Consider the following 17,072-nt stretch of genomic DNA (forward strand, 5'->3'; position numbering starts at 1 on the left):
ACAACAGACTTGTTGGAAACAGAGACACCACCACTGCCAACAAAGAGCCATACCACACCCACAGTCTCTTTCTTGGACAACCTCCTGCAAGTAATTGAAACTTGCCTTTCAGCCATCCACATCCTCACCGTGCCCTGGAATTCATCATTGCCTAAATTTGACCCACATGTCATCTTAACTTCCAGTAATCCACCTTCTGACTCGACCCTCTAACCTTCCGATTCCCCACGTCTACCTGGATTATCTGACCTTGGCCTGACCTCTGGTCAGTCCCTTCTTCCCGCCTCTCCCCCACTTCTTACACATTTTCAAGGTCCTTTGCACCCCTTATTCTATGCCCTGGGTCCTCAATGCTACCTGCCACCTGTTTACCCAGGCAGAAGACTTCACTAGGGAAGTCCTGAGATCATGCAGATTCCTAGTACTGCCCTTTGCCCCGCTGCCACCCGCAGAGTGTCCATTCACCTAATTCTCAGAGGAAAGCCTAACATCTTCATCTCTGGGAAAACCGAGGTACTCAGGTGTGAATCACCCTTACTATCTGCCGGCCTCCATTCATTCATTCCTTCATTCAGCAAATAATTCTTGAACACCTATTACGTATCAAGCTCTATGGGAGGTGCCGGGATAAAACGTATATAACTACACTCTGCCTTCATGGCAGTTACTGTTTGGGGATGCATACAGACTTCGACTCCACCCAAACTCCTGGGCATTCCGGCTGACAGTCCCGGCTGAGCTCAGCTTTTGAGTGATTCTGAGAAGACCTCAGCTCTCAGTGATCTACATCAGGCCCTTGACCTTGCAGAGCCAGCTTAATCCTGTTGCCCTTTCTCCAACACTTCCCAGCTCTGTTTGCTTGGTAGATATGCCTTTTTCCTGAAGTCTCAGTGCAGGCCTCTTCTCCAGGGCAGCATTTCCTAAACCCTTCCTTGCTGGGCTGGTGAAGCCACCCTTTTCCAGGCTGCTTGACCTCCCTCTACCACCCTTTCTTTGCACAATACTGGGGAAACCTATGCACGCTAGGCAAGAGTCCTACCATTGAGCTATGTCCCTACCTCTCTTTGAGACAGGGTCTCACTAAGTTGCCCAACTGGCATTGAACTTGGGGTCCTCCTGCCTCGGCCTCTGCAGTAGCTGGAATTTACAGGTGTGCAGCATGGTGCCCCAGGTTTCCCTCCCCAACCTTTAGCATCATATAGAAATTACTTATCTGTGTTCATCCAGTAATCATGTGTGTATCTGACTTGGCACAGACATCAACGTAGGTTAGCTGCAGTGTCCGTGTGAACTCTACTGAGCTGTCCCAGGGAAGCCTGTGTAGGGGAGTTTGCCTTTGGCGCCCTCTACCTTCTTCATAGTGCCTTCCCACCCCACCCTTCGAGCACCCCTTTTTCCAGTTCTTTCACTCATTTAAGGAAGCAATCACTGAAATATGATACTAGCTTACAGTTTTAAGCTCATATGGCAGAAGAAACCTTAAAAAGCATTTTTTGAGTGTGTGATTTTGTTCAAGTCTAAGCACTTAGAACATGACTAAGGCACTCGAACTGAACTTGCTGCTCTGGCATTCCTTAAAAAAGCGAGAACAGAGCCTTGAGAAACAGAATACCTGCAGTGAAGGTCATTGTCCCTGAGGACAGAAGTAGTAGGGCAAGCGGGAGCAAGGGAGACATCTGAGGATTCCTGGAGGGACAGGAACTTCAATACCTGCTTCATCTTCCCTGTTCACTCCTATTTTAAGACTAGTCCCCATCTGAGCACTTTTGCCTGGTGATGTCACACCCCCATCCAGGCTTACACTCCAAGACATTTTCTCTTGGCCAGTTATTTGTGGCCAGGGTGGACCCAACCTGGGTCAGTCTCATGTCTGGGAATTTGGAATTGAGCTGGTCTCTCCACATGGTAGGAGTCATTTGCAACAGCGGAGCCGGGGGCACCTGACTGTACAATGTGGACAAGAGAAGCAGACAGGCAGGAGTAGGGAAGGCTCTGCAGCCTCCTGTCCCTGGGTCCTGATAACCTCTATCCCCCATCATTAAGCGATCTTCCTCTTCTCTTGTTGACTTCCAGTCATTTGGGTTGTCATTACTTGCTGTCAAAGAATCCTAACCAATATGGCTGTGGTTTCCAACATGTGTGCCAAGGCATGTGGGGCACTACACTGCATTCACAAGGGTGCTCTTATGCTTGCCTTTAATATGGGTCAGTATGTGGTACCATTTGCTGTGTGCTCCATGGGTAAAGAACGTTGGCTGCCACAGATGAGGCACATTGGGTGACTATCAGGAGGCTACTTGAGAGACTGATGGAGGTGCTCATGCCCAGAGTGCCCATCTGACCCCTAAGAAGGGAGACAAGTCTACTGGATCAGCTGGATGACCCAGGGCTGGGGAGCAGAGTTTACACAGTTTGGTAAGGGAGTTCATGCTATCTACGTTCACCAGGTGGGTGATGAGCAAGTGCAACTGAGTGTCCATGTTTAAGATTATTTTAAAAGCAAAACCCTCATCATGCTAAATTTTTGGTTTGCAGCAGATTCAAATCAAAGAACTTTGATAAAACATCTGGTATATAATATTTTGAACATTTTGGCATATTTTGTGATCATATTTAGAAAACTAATAATAATATATTATTATATTGTGTGCATGTACAAATTGTAACAACAAATCCCAACATTATGGATAATATAATGTATCAGTAAAAAATATGGAGAAAAAAATAACTGATAATGAAGCTAATTCAAAAATTTACACCATGTAAATTAACAGATTAAAGTTCATTAAAATTTACTTTACAAAGAATATACCACTGTTTTTTAAAAAGGAAGTAAAATTTGGCAAATTCACTGACAAAACAATAAAACACCACAAATAAAAAGACATTTTTAATTACAACATGAGCTGAAGCTTTGAATTTCTTCATGAATTCAATTTTAAAAAAGGAAATTTCAGAAATCAGTAACAGGCAGATCCTTAATCCACTTTCAAATCTTTGCCCACCAGCATGGCAGTCACAGGGTGCATGCTTGCCTTGTGCTCCTGGTAGGTCCGGATAGCTTGATCGTGGGACTTGTCAAAGGCAGCAAGATCCCTGCCAAGAAAGAAGGAAAAGGAAGAGGAAAGAGGGAGAGGGGGAGGGGGAACATTAACTTAATATCAGAGGTAAAATTAAAAGTGATGATAGGAATAGCTAAATATCACCCAAATAAAGCACGGATCCTGGCCCATTAGGTAGCCCTGTGCCAATCCCTGTATCAGAGGTTGACCCTTAAACTGGCAGATCACAGATATTTGGGGGTGTTATAGGGAAGGGCCAGAATGGCAGGGATAGTGGCTTTTTACCAAACAGCATGCAAGTAGTTTATTATTTGAACAGTGTCTTTTCACTTCCTAGCCAAATATTGGTCTTGTACGAGGGTGTACCTTAAAGACTATCTTTTTAAAAAGTGGCTATTTTTTGTTTTTTGTTTTGTTTTTGTTTTGATACCAGGGATTGAACCTACCAGGGATTTAACCACTGAGCCACATGCCCAGTCCTTTTTGCATTTTTTTTAACTTAGAGACAGAGGGTCTCACTAAATTGCAGAGGCTGGCTTTGAACTTTTGATTCTCCTGCCTCAGCTTCCTGAGTCACTGGGATTACAGGCATGCACCACAAGCCTGGCAAAAAATTGTTTTTTTTTAAAGTTTATTTTTTCATTAAGATTTTTAAAGTACAAAAATAGTAAATTTAGAAAAAGAATTTCAGAAAATTTCAAACAATTTAATTGAGAGTGAAAATACTAACTCTAGTGAAATATGCTTTGATGAAATATTTTACTTAAAATATGAATTTTGTGGCCATAAAAAATAGATAATGACTTGTACTGCCAAATTTTATACTTGTGAAGTAAATTAAAAACAAATTAATCGTGGATATTTATGTCATGATTATATTTTTTCAGAACACAGACCAAATACATAGTAAAAGCACTTCAAAGATATTCTCAAGTTATTCCTTGCTGTCAAAATATGACTTTTCCCCTGTACCAGGCAGCCTTTATTATGTCAAGCAACCTGCTCTTGCACTTCTTAGCAACATTTGAATCAAAAAGACTTTACCTTATCTGCTTGCATCTACCTCCCCGCATTTAGTTTTAGACTCTTTCTGGTCCACACCTATTCACCAATATCTTCGCTTCTTTTAAAAATCCTTCTCTATACATAAGACCATCTTCGATTTATTTCTTTTTCATCACTAACTGTATTTGGCCAATAACAGATAATTTATATATAATGCTTCTAAAAAAGCTAATAAAATCATCTCAAATTTTAAATAATTAGAAGTGTGAATTCCTCTTCCAAAATTACACCTATAATAATAAACTTTAACAAATTAAAAAACTTCTAAACACTGCATTTTACAAAGTTTTTCAACAATAAAATTTTAGTTTGTTCTTCCAATTCCATGTGTAAATATGAAGTATAGTTTGATGTGGTCTTACTTGAATAAGGGTCGTGTAAACTTCATTCTTCCTTGTTCAGTCGCCATTTTTAGAGCCAAAGGAATTGCTTCCTCCCATTTCGATTGAATGCAGAGCCGTAACCATCTGAAAGGTGGATTTTTAGGGGGCATGGGAGAGAAAATAAGAAGGAACAGGAAACGACAAAGGAAATGTAAAGATGAATAATCCCATTATAGTCGTATTGTACGCCACTTTATGACTTTACTCTGAGACACTCACACCCGAATATATATACAATTTAGTTACTGGAGAAGAGAAGGAAGCGGAGTTGGTTCTTGAAAAAAAGATCATATTTTAAAAGGTCTGGATTATGGAGGTGCTCATGTGCTTTATCAATGCAATTTCTCGAGGAACTGAACTTTTCATTTAAGCCTCACACTACAAATTTGAATTAAGAAAGGTTAACATATAATAGAATCATAAGTTTCTAACTATTCCCAACTATTCAATTTAGCTGGCTGAGAAAGAAAGCCCATTTACCACTGAATCCTTCATACTAATTTTCTTTTTAAGCTTAGAACAAGGTCTAATGAAAGATGAATATTCTCGTCTTATAGACATAAATACCACTATAATTAATTATATCAATGCAGAAAATTTAGTAAGGATTTCTCAAGACCCATGGATGTTGCGTACTCTGCTTTCCTTCTCCAGATTTTAAATCAGTGTTCTGCTTTCTTCCACAGAGACAAGTTAAAATGATGTACCTGAATCGTATTTCAGAATTGTTAATGGCATTGAAGTTGTACACCTCTTGCATTCGCTTTATGTGCCCCAATGGAAGAGGTGCCTAAGAGCAAAATACAGAAGCATAGCGTATCATTTCAACAGGATTCCTTGGAAGAAAGGAGCTGGAGAGAAATTCTTAGCCAGATTAAAATCCTAAATATTTTATAATAGAGAAGTAAGTTAGATAAAAAGTAAAAGAAACAAATGTATACTAACGTTAAGTTTTGTGCAAACTTATTCTGGATGTTTTTACTAGGAACATAGGGATAATTTACTTTGTAAGGTACTTAAAAGAATTAAATGAGAATTATTCTCCTCAGGCTTTTTAGCATAAATATTACCTTCCAGACTTTCCAGTACTTCCCTACATATTATATAGCTTAAATTTTTCCACTTCTCCAGATTAAATCTAGTTCCTTAATTTTTTTCCTCACTGACTGCCTCTGGCTTTATGTATGTCCTCTGAAATCACTTTTAAGTGACCGGTATCCTTACAAAATGTCAGTTCTTAAACTTTTATATTACAGACCCTTTGCAAGCTGATGAATAATCTGCACCCCTACCCTAGGTGAAGGAAGTGTGTTTACTATAAAATACAAACTTCTTATACAATTTTGGAGGCTCATGAAACTCCTGTGCTCATGTCAACCCACTAAAAGGGCAAACAAGTTTGGGTGAAGGAAAGAAAGGAGATGAGTTCAGTCTGGACAGGCAGAGTTTGAGATGCCCACAGAGGACAGGCAGAGGTGCTGCTAGAAGACAGAAGCTCTCCTCTCCAGTCACGGTCTCCTTACCTTTCAGTACTCGCCTCACACTCACCATCTCTCAAAAACTGCTGGGCTTATCCCAAATTATTTAGTCTATCAGCTCCTCTGAGGACATGTTCAAGTTCAAGGACACCCAGGTATGCCAAGCGGTTAAGGTCACTTTCAAGGCTTCCTGACCCTCCCCGGGTTTTGCTGCACCCATTCCCAAGTCACCCCCTCAGGTTTTCTCTCTTGGTCCTAGGTCAGAAAGCAGTGCTACAGAAATTTATGAAACCTTGATGACTTGATACACCAAAAACTGGTTGTATCTTACATCAACGGGACCCCTGCTACTCCAAATCCTAAGCTTCATTTCTGCATCAATCACAGAGGAAATTCTGTTTCAAATCTCCATCTCCCTGAATCCTTAAACTGGAATTCCCCTTCACGTACTACACAGAGACCCCGTCATTATCTACCATTCAAAATGCACCGCCTTCTAGTCTCATGAGTTCTTTTAATTACCTGGGTTTAAAATCTTAAAATCTGCTGAATTATTTCCTGTTAACCCTCAAATCCAGTGAGTCATGAAACCTGTGCTTTCATCCTGCATAATCTCTTTCACTGGCCTGGTCTCTCCCTCCACACCAGCTTGCTTCCTCACATCACCCAACTAACTCACAACCATGTAGCCCTCAGGTCACCACATTAGTATTTATGACCCACTCCTTCAAGTGACTCTCCTATTAAGAATTTTAGATCCTTTCCAACTGACCAGAATAAAATCTAAACTCCTTGGTTTAGCACTCAAGACTCATCACACCTGACCCTCACCAGTCTTTTTTGTGATACTTCACTGACTTCCTCACCCAACCCAGCCAGCTTACTCCTCAACACTGGGCACCTAATGCTCTCTCCAATTTGAATACCTCCCTCCCTCCAAATCAAACCTCACTCCTTCAAAAATCCTTCCCTGATGACCCTGAATGGAAATGAGTTCTTCTGTACTAAATAAGTTTTCTCAAATTATAACTAAAATATACTTCCTTTTATTGCTCAATTTTAAGTATGTTCCCTTCCTATTAGATAACAAGTTTTTTGAGAAGGGTGTATTCTTTCTTACGTATTTTAGTAAGTAGTCCAATATTAAACATATTAGGCATTTAATAAATGCTTTTTAAAATAAAGAATTATGTGTATTGTTTTTTCTGAGTTTTTACATTAAGATTTTTCCAAGGTAGGTACAACATATATGCTGTGCTTTTGTGCCCATTTTAATTTCTCATTTTTTGAGGTAGTACTTACTCTCTGGAGCATCTGTGCTAAAAACTCATTCAACTGATGAGACGAGAGATCTTTCAAGTCTGTGGCATTGAATGAATTTAAATCCTCTTCTTTGGCCTAAAAATAAATAAATAAATAAATAAAAAATGTTACCTGGTTATTTCTGTTTGTATACAATTTAGTGATATTATTAGTTTATCTGACATAAAAGTAAAAATTAAGAAAAAGACAGAAATGCACAGGTGAACATCATATAAAATGAATTTAAACCTGAGTGACTTATATAATCTTGAGATTGTTACTATAACTTAAAAAGCTAATTCCTAAAATGTAAAGTGTGAAGCTTAAGAAAAAAACAGACTATTAATAGTAAGAAAAAAGGAATAACCAATCTTTAAAAAAAAATACACACACACACACACACACACACACACACACACACACACACACACCATTTGAGGTATGTCAATTTCCAAAGCAAAGAAACATTACAAAAATCATGCCAACTAAATTATAGGCCAATTGAAAATGTGGGTAAAAAGATCAAATTGCATATTCTTTTTACTATCACCCTAAGGACCTGGTAAGGCCATAAACCAGTGTTCCCCTCTACTGCCACACACATTCTGAGTTCCCCACTGCATCTCAGTAATCATCTAAGAAAAGCAAGTCTATACTTTAAAAATTCAGATTCACTGCCAAAAGTTTCTGAGAATAAGATCAAGGAATATTAATTAAATTTATCAAAAGAAGTGCTTTAAAATCTTTTAAAACTCATTCTAAATTCTTTTGAACTAGAGAGACTTTTAACTTTAAAAGAGATATGCAAATGTTAAAAAAAATCAAAGACAGAATGAGAAATTCCTTTTCTTTTTCTCCCTGTATATATTTCCAGAAACTTCAGTGCATACATATACACATGTCCTTTTGAAGAAATATTTACTTTGTACATTCTTCCCCCTTCAGAACTCTCCTGAATATGTGAACTTCCTTCCCTTTTAGAACCTCACCTCAAGACCAGAACTGATAGCTCTATCTCATTCTCTGCTCAGAAACCTGCAAATCTAATTATGTATTAGTTAAGGATATATTTATATTGGTAAAAACCTTAAAAGTCAGGGAATGATAAGCCAAAATTCAGGGAAATGGTCACCTCGACGGGTCAGCCAGATGAGCAGAGAGGGATGAAATGGGAAGATTGGTCCAAAAGTATTTTGGAGGCCTTATTTCTTATGCTTGTGGTGGGGTACATGGGCAATGTTTTACAGTTTTTATTCCTCATTAGTACTTTTTTACGCATACATTCTTTTGCATTTTATTTAAGAAAAACAATTAAGAAAGTATATAATGATTCCCATGTCCTCCTTCTGTTCCCAACACTGCCCACTCTCACCAACACTGACCTATTTATAATTTAATTATTTACCTGAGCTGTTGGGCCTAAAAGAATATTTGAGCAGAAATCAGCAGTGGTTGTAACTAGTACCAGGTAAGCTGTGATATATTTTTCAAATTCAAACAGGCTCACACTGTTAAGAAATCCAGTTTCCCACAGATCTCTCTCACTCTTTTCTCTATGAATGTGTGAACTACACAAAAAACAATATTCAAGACATAGATAAAGGAGCAAGATATGTTATCAGATTTCTCTTCTTGACAGAAATAATTAAGCCTTTCTAAATTGTTTAGAAAGAACACACAATTAAACCACTACGAAATCAAAATTCAACACCAGTCACTCCAGAAAAGAAACTTATCTGCAAAATCAGCCAATTCTCTGATAGGTAGCTAGAAGATCTTGTTACTATAAATTTTTGCCAAAAAAAATAGAAAAAAGAAAAAAAGACAAAACCCAAACAAAACCCCTCCCCCCAAAATTAACCTTAAATACAGTTAGTAATCTTCTACCTCTGTTATAATGATATGAAAGCCTCCAAAAAGATGTTTATATTTTATAGTATCTTATATTAGAGTATCTGTTCTCCTTGGTTTTTAGTTCCATTTTCCTGATCTGCCTTACTCCCGATTTGTTTTCTCTTTTTTCTTCTAACTCTGGGTGTTTTCTCCCAGGACCAGGAGCGTTATACTCCTCTTTCTTACATTCCACATCTAATCCATTTTAAGCTCTTTTTTGGGGGGTGCTGGGGATTGAATCCATGGTCTCCCACATGCTGAGCATAAGCCTTACATTGAGTTACATCCTAGCCCCTTTGAGTTCTTAACCAGTTATAAAATTAAACCTCAAAAATCTTTCAACTCGGGGCTGGGGAGATAGCTCAGTTGGTAGAGTGCTTGCCTTGCAAGCACAAAGCCCTGGATTCGATCCCCAGCACCATAAAAAAAAGAAAAACAAAACAAAACAAAACAAAACTTTCAACTCTATCAGTATTTCTTGTTCTAGTTTAAACCGCTCAAATCTTCTTCCCCGAATTACTATTGATACCCTCCTAGCTATCCTTGTTTTTCCATCTTAATTGATCTTGTCTACTGTACTGGAAGGTTAATGGTGGTATCTCACATAAAACTAGTCATTTCATTTACAATTCAAAATGAATTCTAGGATCCACTGATGCCTACCGATGATTGAATCCTTGGCCTGACAAGCCTACTTCTTTTCCCAACCTTGTTTCTCTTTTACTAACTCACATATTCATCCAACAGTAAAAAAGTGTAGACGGCCCTGGGGATATAGAAAGGAACAATTTCTGGTCTCAAGAAACTTATAGTCTATTAGAATAACCAGGGAAGTAAACAAACACAGCAAAATCTTTTCTTTAAATGAGTTTATACTAAGAATAGACAATGTGTCAAATTAACCGATTTTTCCTGTTCCCTCTGCAAAATGAACTGGGTTATGTTCAGAGCACATGAAATGCTCAGAATGTGTGGGCTGCCTCCTGGTATTTGTGTTTGTCCCCTGTTCACTGATGCTCTAAGTCAGCAGTATGTGTTTCTGTGTTCACATCAGTTGTGACTGATGAAATCTTATCTAATAACAATTAAATTGATGAAAAGAGGAATATCAAGAGGAAATTTCTATAAATTTTGTTGCAGCTTTTAATAAAAACCTTTGTTTAAACACTGTCTCTCCCACCCAGAATGTCCTCTTCCACCTTATCCATGCCCAAGCCATGTTTAGAACCAGTAGGAATATTCTGCCTTCTAAGCAGCAATCCCTCATGCCAATCCCCACCTTGGGGGAAGAAATGGCATCTTCTTACTTATTACTTCATCTGTATCTAACTGCTGCTCTTACTGCTTAGCATGACAGTTATTTATGCAGGAATCTAATTTCTTCAATTAAACTACACACATTCCAAAGGCAAGTTCGTCTCTATATCCTGCATAACGTGTGGTACATAACAGCATTTTGAATGTTGAAGATTGCCAAGAAATATTGGTTGAATAAACTTTCCAAAACAAATTTCAAACAGCAATACCAAAATCTGTTGCAAATAATTGGAATAGTTACTACTAATTTTTTTTTTTCTTATTTTCCATTAAAAAGTTATCCAGGGTGCATCCTCATTCCACTTCTCTTAAGAGTTATGTTTCAGTACCTACATGAAGAAGCTCCTCTTGGGCTGGGGTTGTGGTTCAGTGGCAGAGTGCTTGCCTAGCATGTGTGAGGCACTGGGTTCGATTCTCAGCACCACATATGAATAAATAAAAAATAAAGGTTCTTTGCCAATTAAAAAAAAAAAAAAGAAAATGAAAACCTTTAAAAAAAAAAAAAAGAAGCTCCTCTTTAGGAAGTTTTAGAGAAATGAACAAAGCTAATGACAAGCAAAAGTCTCTTAATTCTTCCCACTGTAGTTACTCGAGATCATTTTAGATTCACTTGGTATGTGTAATTGCTGTATCTAAAGTAGTATCTTATCAGTGGTTTAAGAGGAAAAGAATTTTTCCCCCATGAATTTTAATTTTATACACTTAGAGTGGAGACAGCATCAGCCTGATCAAACCTAACTTTCAAATAGCCTTTCTGTTCATGATTTACAGCACCCCCCATTAGTAGAGACATATTTGTACAATTCAAAAAGGAGCCAAAAATTACACATTACTACTCACAGTAATCCATCTTTGACTTAAGGCAATACAAGCATTTGTCAGAGTCATATCATAACTGCAAAAAAATAAACAAATATTGAAGAAATAATTGTTAAAGATTAAATTTTATAAACATGCACATGTTTTTGCATAAATGCAGTGTTAGAGCTACAGAATGCACTTATACTCCAAAGTTCCTTTTAAATAAACAACTCCAAAGTGAGGGAAATAGGGAAGTTTTGGCCTGACTTCAAGTATTACACATTATCTAAGCACTTACAGATTCAAGTGGACATGAAGGAACCTGACCATCCCGAGGGAATGCTGAAGCAGCCCAGGACAAGGCTGTCACATGCTCAAGGAGTGCATGGCAAAGTACTTGGAATCCACCAAGGACACTTAGTATTCACTTTCTGGAGAGAACAGTTCTAGACACTCAAGACGACATGAGGCACAAAGTCCTACTCTCATGGGTTTTACTTTCTGTTGTTCCAGCCTTCTCATCATCCAGCGTATTGGCAAGTACCCGATGAGCAACAGGCACTGTTCTGTATGCTAGACCCTTGAGAGAGCCAAAATCATTATGTGATGAGTGCATTCCTTCATTTTCAGAAGCAAGTGGAATTACACTGTGATAATTAAGCAAACTGAGTTATGCCAAAATATGTATATTCCCAATTTAGAAAATAAATAGTATATCTTGTAACAAAAGAACATGTAAGAATTCTTATGAAACATCCCTTTTTGTTTATAAATCAGGCTTGCTTGCTGTGAAATATCTTTAGAGAAAAGGGGCGCACCTGCCATTTAGGGTCTAAGTGAAGTGAAGTTTTAATTACAAGTTACTACTAAACCTGCTTTAAAGAATTGGGATTGGGCTCCCTGTGAGTTTCCTAGGGGACGGAACAGAGAGGTCAACACACCTCTTTCTTCTGAAGCAGCAGTTACTTTATCTTCTTGGAGTAGTCAGGCTGCAGGTGTAGGCAAACCACTGTGTTTGCCTTTAAGAACAAGTGGGATCAGAGATTCTCCACAGCTCAGGCAGTAAATCACCTTCCACTAGAACGTTATTCAGATATGATTTCTTAAACAACAACAGGACTGAGGGAAACTTTTGGCTTAGCATCCTGAAATTTTCTCCCCAGTAATTAAAAGAACTAAGTTAAAGATAAGCCCAGGGGAAAGAAGCCATCCCTATTTTCTGTAAAATCCTAAGAAAAGTAATGTACAAAACAGGAGATGAGCCTTACAATGTAGTGAAGAGAAAGATTTTCACAGTCACACAAATAAATGTAAAGTTACAACTGTGGAAACCCAACGAAGAGGCGATACGCAGCACCAAGAAGCTCTCCAATGGGAGATCCGAACCAGTCACAGAAGTCAAGAGATGCTTCCAGGAGAGGTCAAGGAAATGGTTCTTGAGCAGAGACTGCAATTAACTGGGCGAAGAGGACTGAGGTGGAAAGAATAGTTTGCTTCAGGTCCCATGGTCAAGGAGTGTGCAGAGTTTTGAGAGATTCTGACTGAAGCAAAAGGAGCAGAGTGTGAGGACCCCTGTAGTGGCCATTAAAGGATTCAGCCTTAGCCCAAAACTGACAGGATGCTGGGGAAGATTGCTAAGCAAGGGAGGCATAATAGAGGTGTGTGCTTGAAGGTCTGTGTGGAGAAGGACAGGGAGGGACAGAGGGGACACAAGTGCACAGCCAGAGCAGTTTTCCAGGCAGAGGTGATGACGCGGATTTAAACTGGAGGGTTGGAGGTGAAAATGGAGTGAAGTGGATAGACCTGAGGAGATACTTAACATAGGCCAGTGATGAGAGTACGTAAAAATCAGTGGACTTGGAAACCAACAGTCTATGCTGCAATGAATCAAAGCATTTTCTGTGCTTTGGGGTTTTCAAAGAATCTCTTTCTTTACAAGATCCCTGAGTGTATGAATCATTCCAGGGTTCCTCCAGCACTTTGGTATGACTTGGAAGTAATCTTAAGGAATCTAGACTGAACCAACACCCCAAAAGGATCCTACAGCAGCAGTGACAGCAGAAAAACACTATTTAAGAACTTATTTTACACCCAGATTTTCTTAAATTTCAAACCAATTTAAGAAACCGATTCACTCAACTTTCTGCAACTCTCTTTTGTACTAATCAGGCCACTGAAACTAAAAGTCTTAGAAGACTCCTAACTTTAAATTCTGTGCTTTTTTTCCCCTTTGGTTCCTCTTTCCCTCTTAATTTTACAGTACACTACACTGTCACTTTTAAATTACTACCTGCCACAACTTTCTTACCAATGTGCTAATCTCTGCAAGCTCCTTTTGATTTTTAGCTAATTTTGTTCATATCTTTCCTAGCTCTCAAATGGAGATCCACTAAGGTTCTACACTTTACTTCTTGCATTATTCTTTGTTGACATCTTTGGGCTGATGTCCAAATCCAGAACTACTTAAAGTAATACTTTCCTCATTCATAGCACTTAATAAATATTTTAAAAATACTTCCATCGTATTATAATGACTTGATACATCTGTATTTGCTCTGTGGGTTCCTTATTCATCATCCACCATAATAATGTCTGCCACTAAATGTGTACTGGATTAGACTGAATCTTTAAGACATCACTGCCCCATCAGTTTTAATTTTTTTTTTTTTTTTTTTTTTTTGCTTACCATGGTCAATGATAAGCTGCCAATAGATTCTACCCCTGAAATATCTCTCATCTCAGTTACTTTTTTTATCCATTTGCCTTGCATTACTTCAGGCCCTCATTATCTCCGGTTAGATTTAATGGGATAATGAATATGATGGCACCTCTTAAACTAGGAAGTGTTAGAAAATACATAAAGCATTATTTTGGTGACTTACTGTAGACATTATAAGTTTACTGGGGCTGGGATTGTGGTTCAGTGGTAGAGCACTTGCCCAGAACATGTGAGTCACTGGGTTTGATCCTCAGCACCACATACAACAAATAAATAAATAAAACAAAGGTATTGTGTCCACCTACAACTGAAAAAAAAAAAAAAATTGGCTGGGGATGTAGCTCAGTAGTAACGTGCCCCTAAGTTCATCCCTAGAATTAAAAAAAAAAAGTATACTGATGATTTATGCCATCTGCCTTTCCAAAACAAAATTTAAAAACAGTACTATTGAAATGACCCCTCCCCCGCTTCCGAGCGCCTGTTCCACACCACAGTTCGCCGCACCCAGGGTCTCCCGGCTAATGCGGAGCTCTGGTTACCTCTCTTCCATGCTCATGCTCTTGGTTATCTGGTTACCTTCCTAAACCAAACACCTCCCAGCCTGGCCATTTGAGGTGCTTTCCAAAAACACATGACGGTGACATCTGCTTTTCTACCTCATTTCCTGCTACTTCCCTACACATCAGTTACACTAGGCTGTTTATGTATGAGTAGCTGGTAAGCAGTTTCACTGGCCCACAGGAAAGCAGCAAGGAACTGGAACGCACAGAAGTCTAAGTCCTCACATGACTGATGAACCAGGGTCCAGGTGTCTGATTCGAGTAGGGTGTTTACTTCAGAGGAGAATACATTAGAAAGGGTGACTGCCAGGGCTTGAATCTCAACTCCTACTACTTACTCAGGCAACCTCAGGGAAGCTGGGGGAAATGTGCTAAACCTAATTTGCCTCCTCTGGAAATGGGAATAATAACTTGTGACATTGCTGTAATGATCAACATATGTTATTTTTCTTAAGACAAAAGTTTTAAAGAAGGGACAATAGCTTATTCTTCTCTAAGGCCCTCATTATTGCTGCTGTGCAAAAGAGGCAATCAATAATTACTTGCAATCGAATGAACTAATTTATGTTTATAAATCACAGAAATTATTCTTTAGGCCTCTGGGTCTAAAAACTTAGGAACTCTGCTGTCAACATTCTAGTAAAAGGCTAAGGAAGGCATAAAATCCTTTCAGATATTTTGCATTTATTTAGGATTTAGGAGAGTGAGAGGTACTTACTTGGGTTTTATAGGAGGCAGGCCAGGGGAGTAGAGCCAGGCATTCCAATCAACTTGATTGAGAATATCAACCTGTGAACAGTAATGCCAAAAAAACTAAAACTTTCAAGTCCTTGAATCTATAATTTTCTCTACTCTGCCATATCAAGATAATTTCTAAGTCTCTTTCCTTTTTTAAATCAATATTTTTTAATTGATAGATCATCATTGTGTACTTTTATAGGGTACTTTTTTATATACATATGCAATGTGGAATGACTAAATATAGCCAATTTATTTATGCATTACCTCATCTATGTAAAATAAACATATCCATTACTAGTGTTCTATTAAAAAATTAAAATAAGAAAAATAATACACACAAAAAATAAAATTTTGAACCACACTATTGAGAATCTCTCTGAAATAGGAAAATTCTACATATTAGTTTATGTTGTTGAGATCACATTTTAAAAAATGCAAATTAAAGAATGCATCTAAAAGCAAATCCTGGACCAATACTACTATTAAGAGATTCAAATTAGCCTAACAAATAGTGAATAAATAAAATATATATTTTTAAAAATCCGACCTTATCTTTAAAGTGGGAATATAGGAAATTCTTCCAGTCATCAGTGGTTATGCTCTTGTAGGAAAATTTCTCAACATAAGCCTTTAAGAATCCTAGGAAAACCTCTAAAAGCAAGAAAGAGAAAAAGCAATCAATTCATAGAAAAGTAATTATTTGACTTACTTTTGGTGCTTAGCATTGTACTATTAGCCACAAAGACTAGAGAACACTCAAAGAATAGGGAAACTAATGAGGGCTTTAAGAGTAAAAGAATGTTCAAAATAGGAGTTAGGACTTGCGCTGGGCCTTGAAGAGAACATGTAATTTTAAGGGAGAAGAGAAGTCCTAGTTACAGGTAAGGGAAGAACACATGAGGACAGAACAGGAAGACACAGCACAAGTTCCAAAAGCAACAATCCTCTTTTGACCAGAGGGTAATTGAAACACATCACAGAGAAGTCAAAAAGTGCTTCCTTTAAGTGGAAAGGTGAACGTTCTCAGCTTAATAAGGAAAGACAAAAGTTGTATGTTGAGGTTGCTAGGATCTACAGTAAGAACGAATATTCCGTTCATGAAACTGTGAAAAGGTGTTCGTGTGGTGGCAGGGGGCCGGGGGTGGCGGGGACCAGGGATTGAACTCAGGGGCACTCAACCACTGAGCCACATCCCTAGCCCTATTTTGTATTTTATTTAGAGACACAGTCTCGCTGAGTTGCTTAGCACCTCATTTTTTCTGAGGGGGGTTTTGAACTCACGATCCCCCTGACTTAGCCTCCCGAGCCGCTGAGATTGCAGGCGTGCACCACTGTGCCTGGCCCATGCTAGTTTTGTTATGGTGGGCTGCTGGGAACTGAGATTATGGAAAGTGGAACCATGAATAAGAGGAAACTCCTTACGATCCACTTTTCTGTAATGGTAATGACTGTGTGTATTTATTTGTCTGCTTGATTATCTACACTTAGAAAATGATTTGGAAAAAACAAATGAGGGGAAAAAAAAGTTCAGTGTAAAAAGAAGCAGAGATAGGAAAAGTAACAGAAAAGAATGAGAGTAATGTCAAGTACCATGATGTGACAGCAATGAGGCTGAGTATATTTCAGTCAAAGGATTTAGGACTCCAATTAAAAGACAAGGACTTTCAGAATGCATAAAAAAGGAATGTGTCCACATGTTAACAGCAAAAAAATAAGGAAATCCTGCCACTTGTGACAACATAGATAAGCCT

The 17,072-nt window shown here is 38.4% G+C and overlaps 1 protein-coding gene across 2 annotated transcripts in view; it reads right to left on the reverse strand.

Moving 5' to 3' along the window:
* Positions 1-2,877: 2,877 nt before the first annotated feature.
* LTA4H (leukotriene A4 hydrolase) overlaps positions 2,878-17,072 on the reverse strand; it is a 38,448-nt gene continuing 24,253 nt past the window's right edge. Inside the window, exons 13-19 of one of the 2 annotated variants that reach the window (XM_079142868.1) lie at positions 15,869-15,972; positions 15,299-15,369; positions 11,341-11,395; positions 7,291-7,386; positions 5,218-5,300; positions 4,490-4,594; positions 2,878-3,096 (exon numbers count right to left, since the gene is read on the reverse strand). In XM_079142868.1, coding sequence (XP_078998994.1) covers positions 2,979-3,096; positions 4,490-4,594; positions 5,218-5,300; positions 7,291-7,386; positions 11,341-11,395; positions 15,299-15,369; positions 15,869-15,972 — 632 coding nt within the window. In that variant the 3' untranslated portion in view covers positions 2,878-2,978. The remainder of the gene's footprint in view (positions 3,097-4,489; positions 4,595-5,217; positions 5,301-7,290; positions 7,387-11,340; positions 11,396-15,298; positions 15,370-15,868; positions 15,973-17,072) is intronic. The other variant, XM_079142869.1, reaches the window with a different exon arrangement.

The sequence above is a fragment of the Sciurus vulgaris genome, assembly GCF_902686455.1.
Source record: "Sciurus vulgaris genome assembly, chromosome: 5".
In the NCBI taxonomy this organism is placed as follows: domain Eukaryota; kingdom Metazoa; phylum Chordata; class Mammalia; order Rodentia; family Sciuridae; genus Sciurus; species Sciurus vulgaris.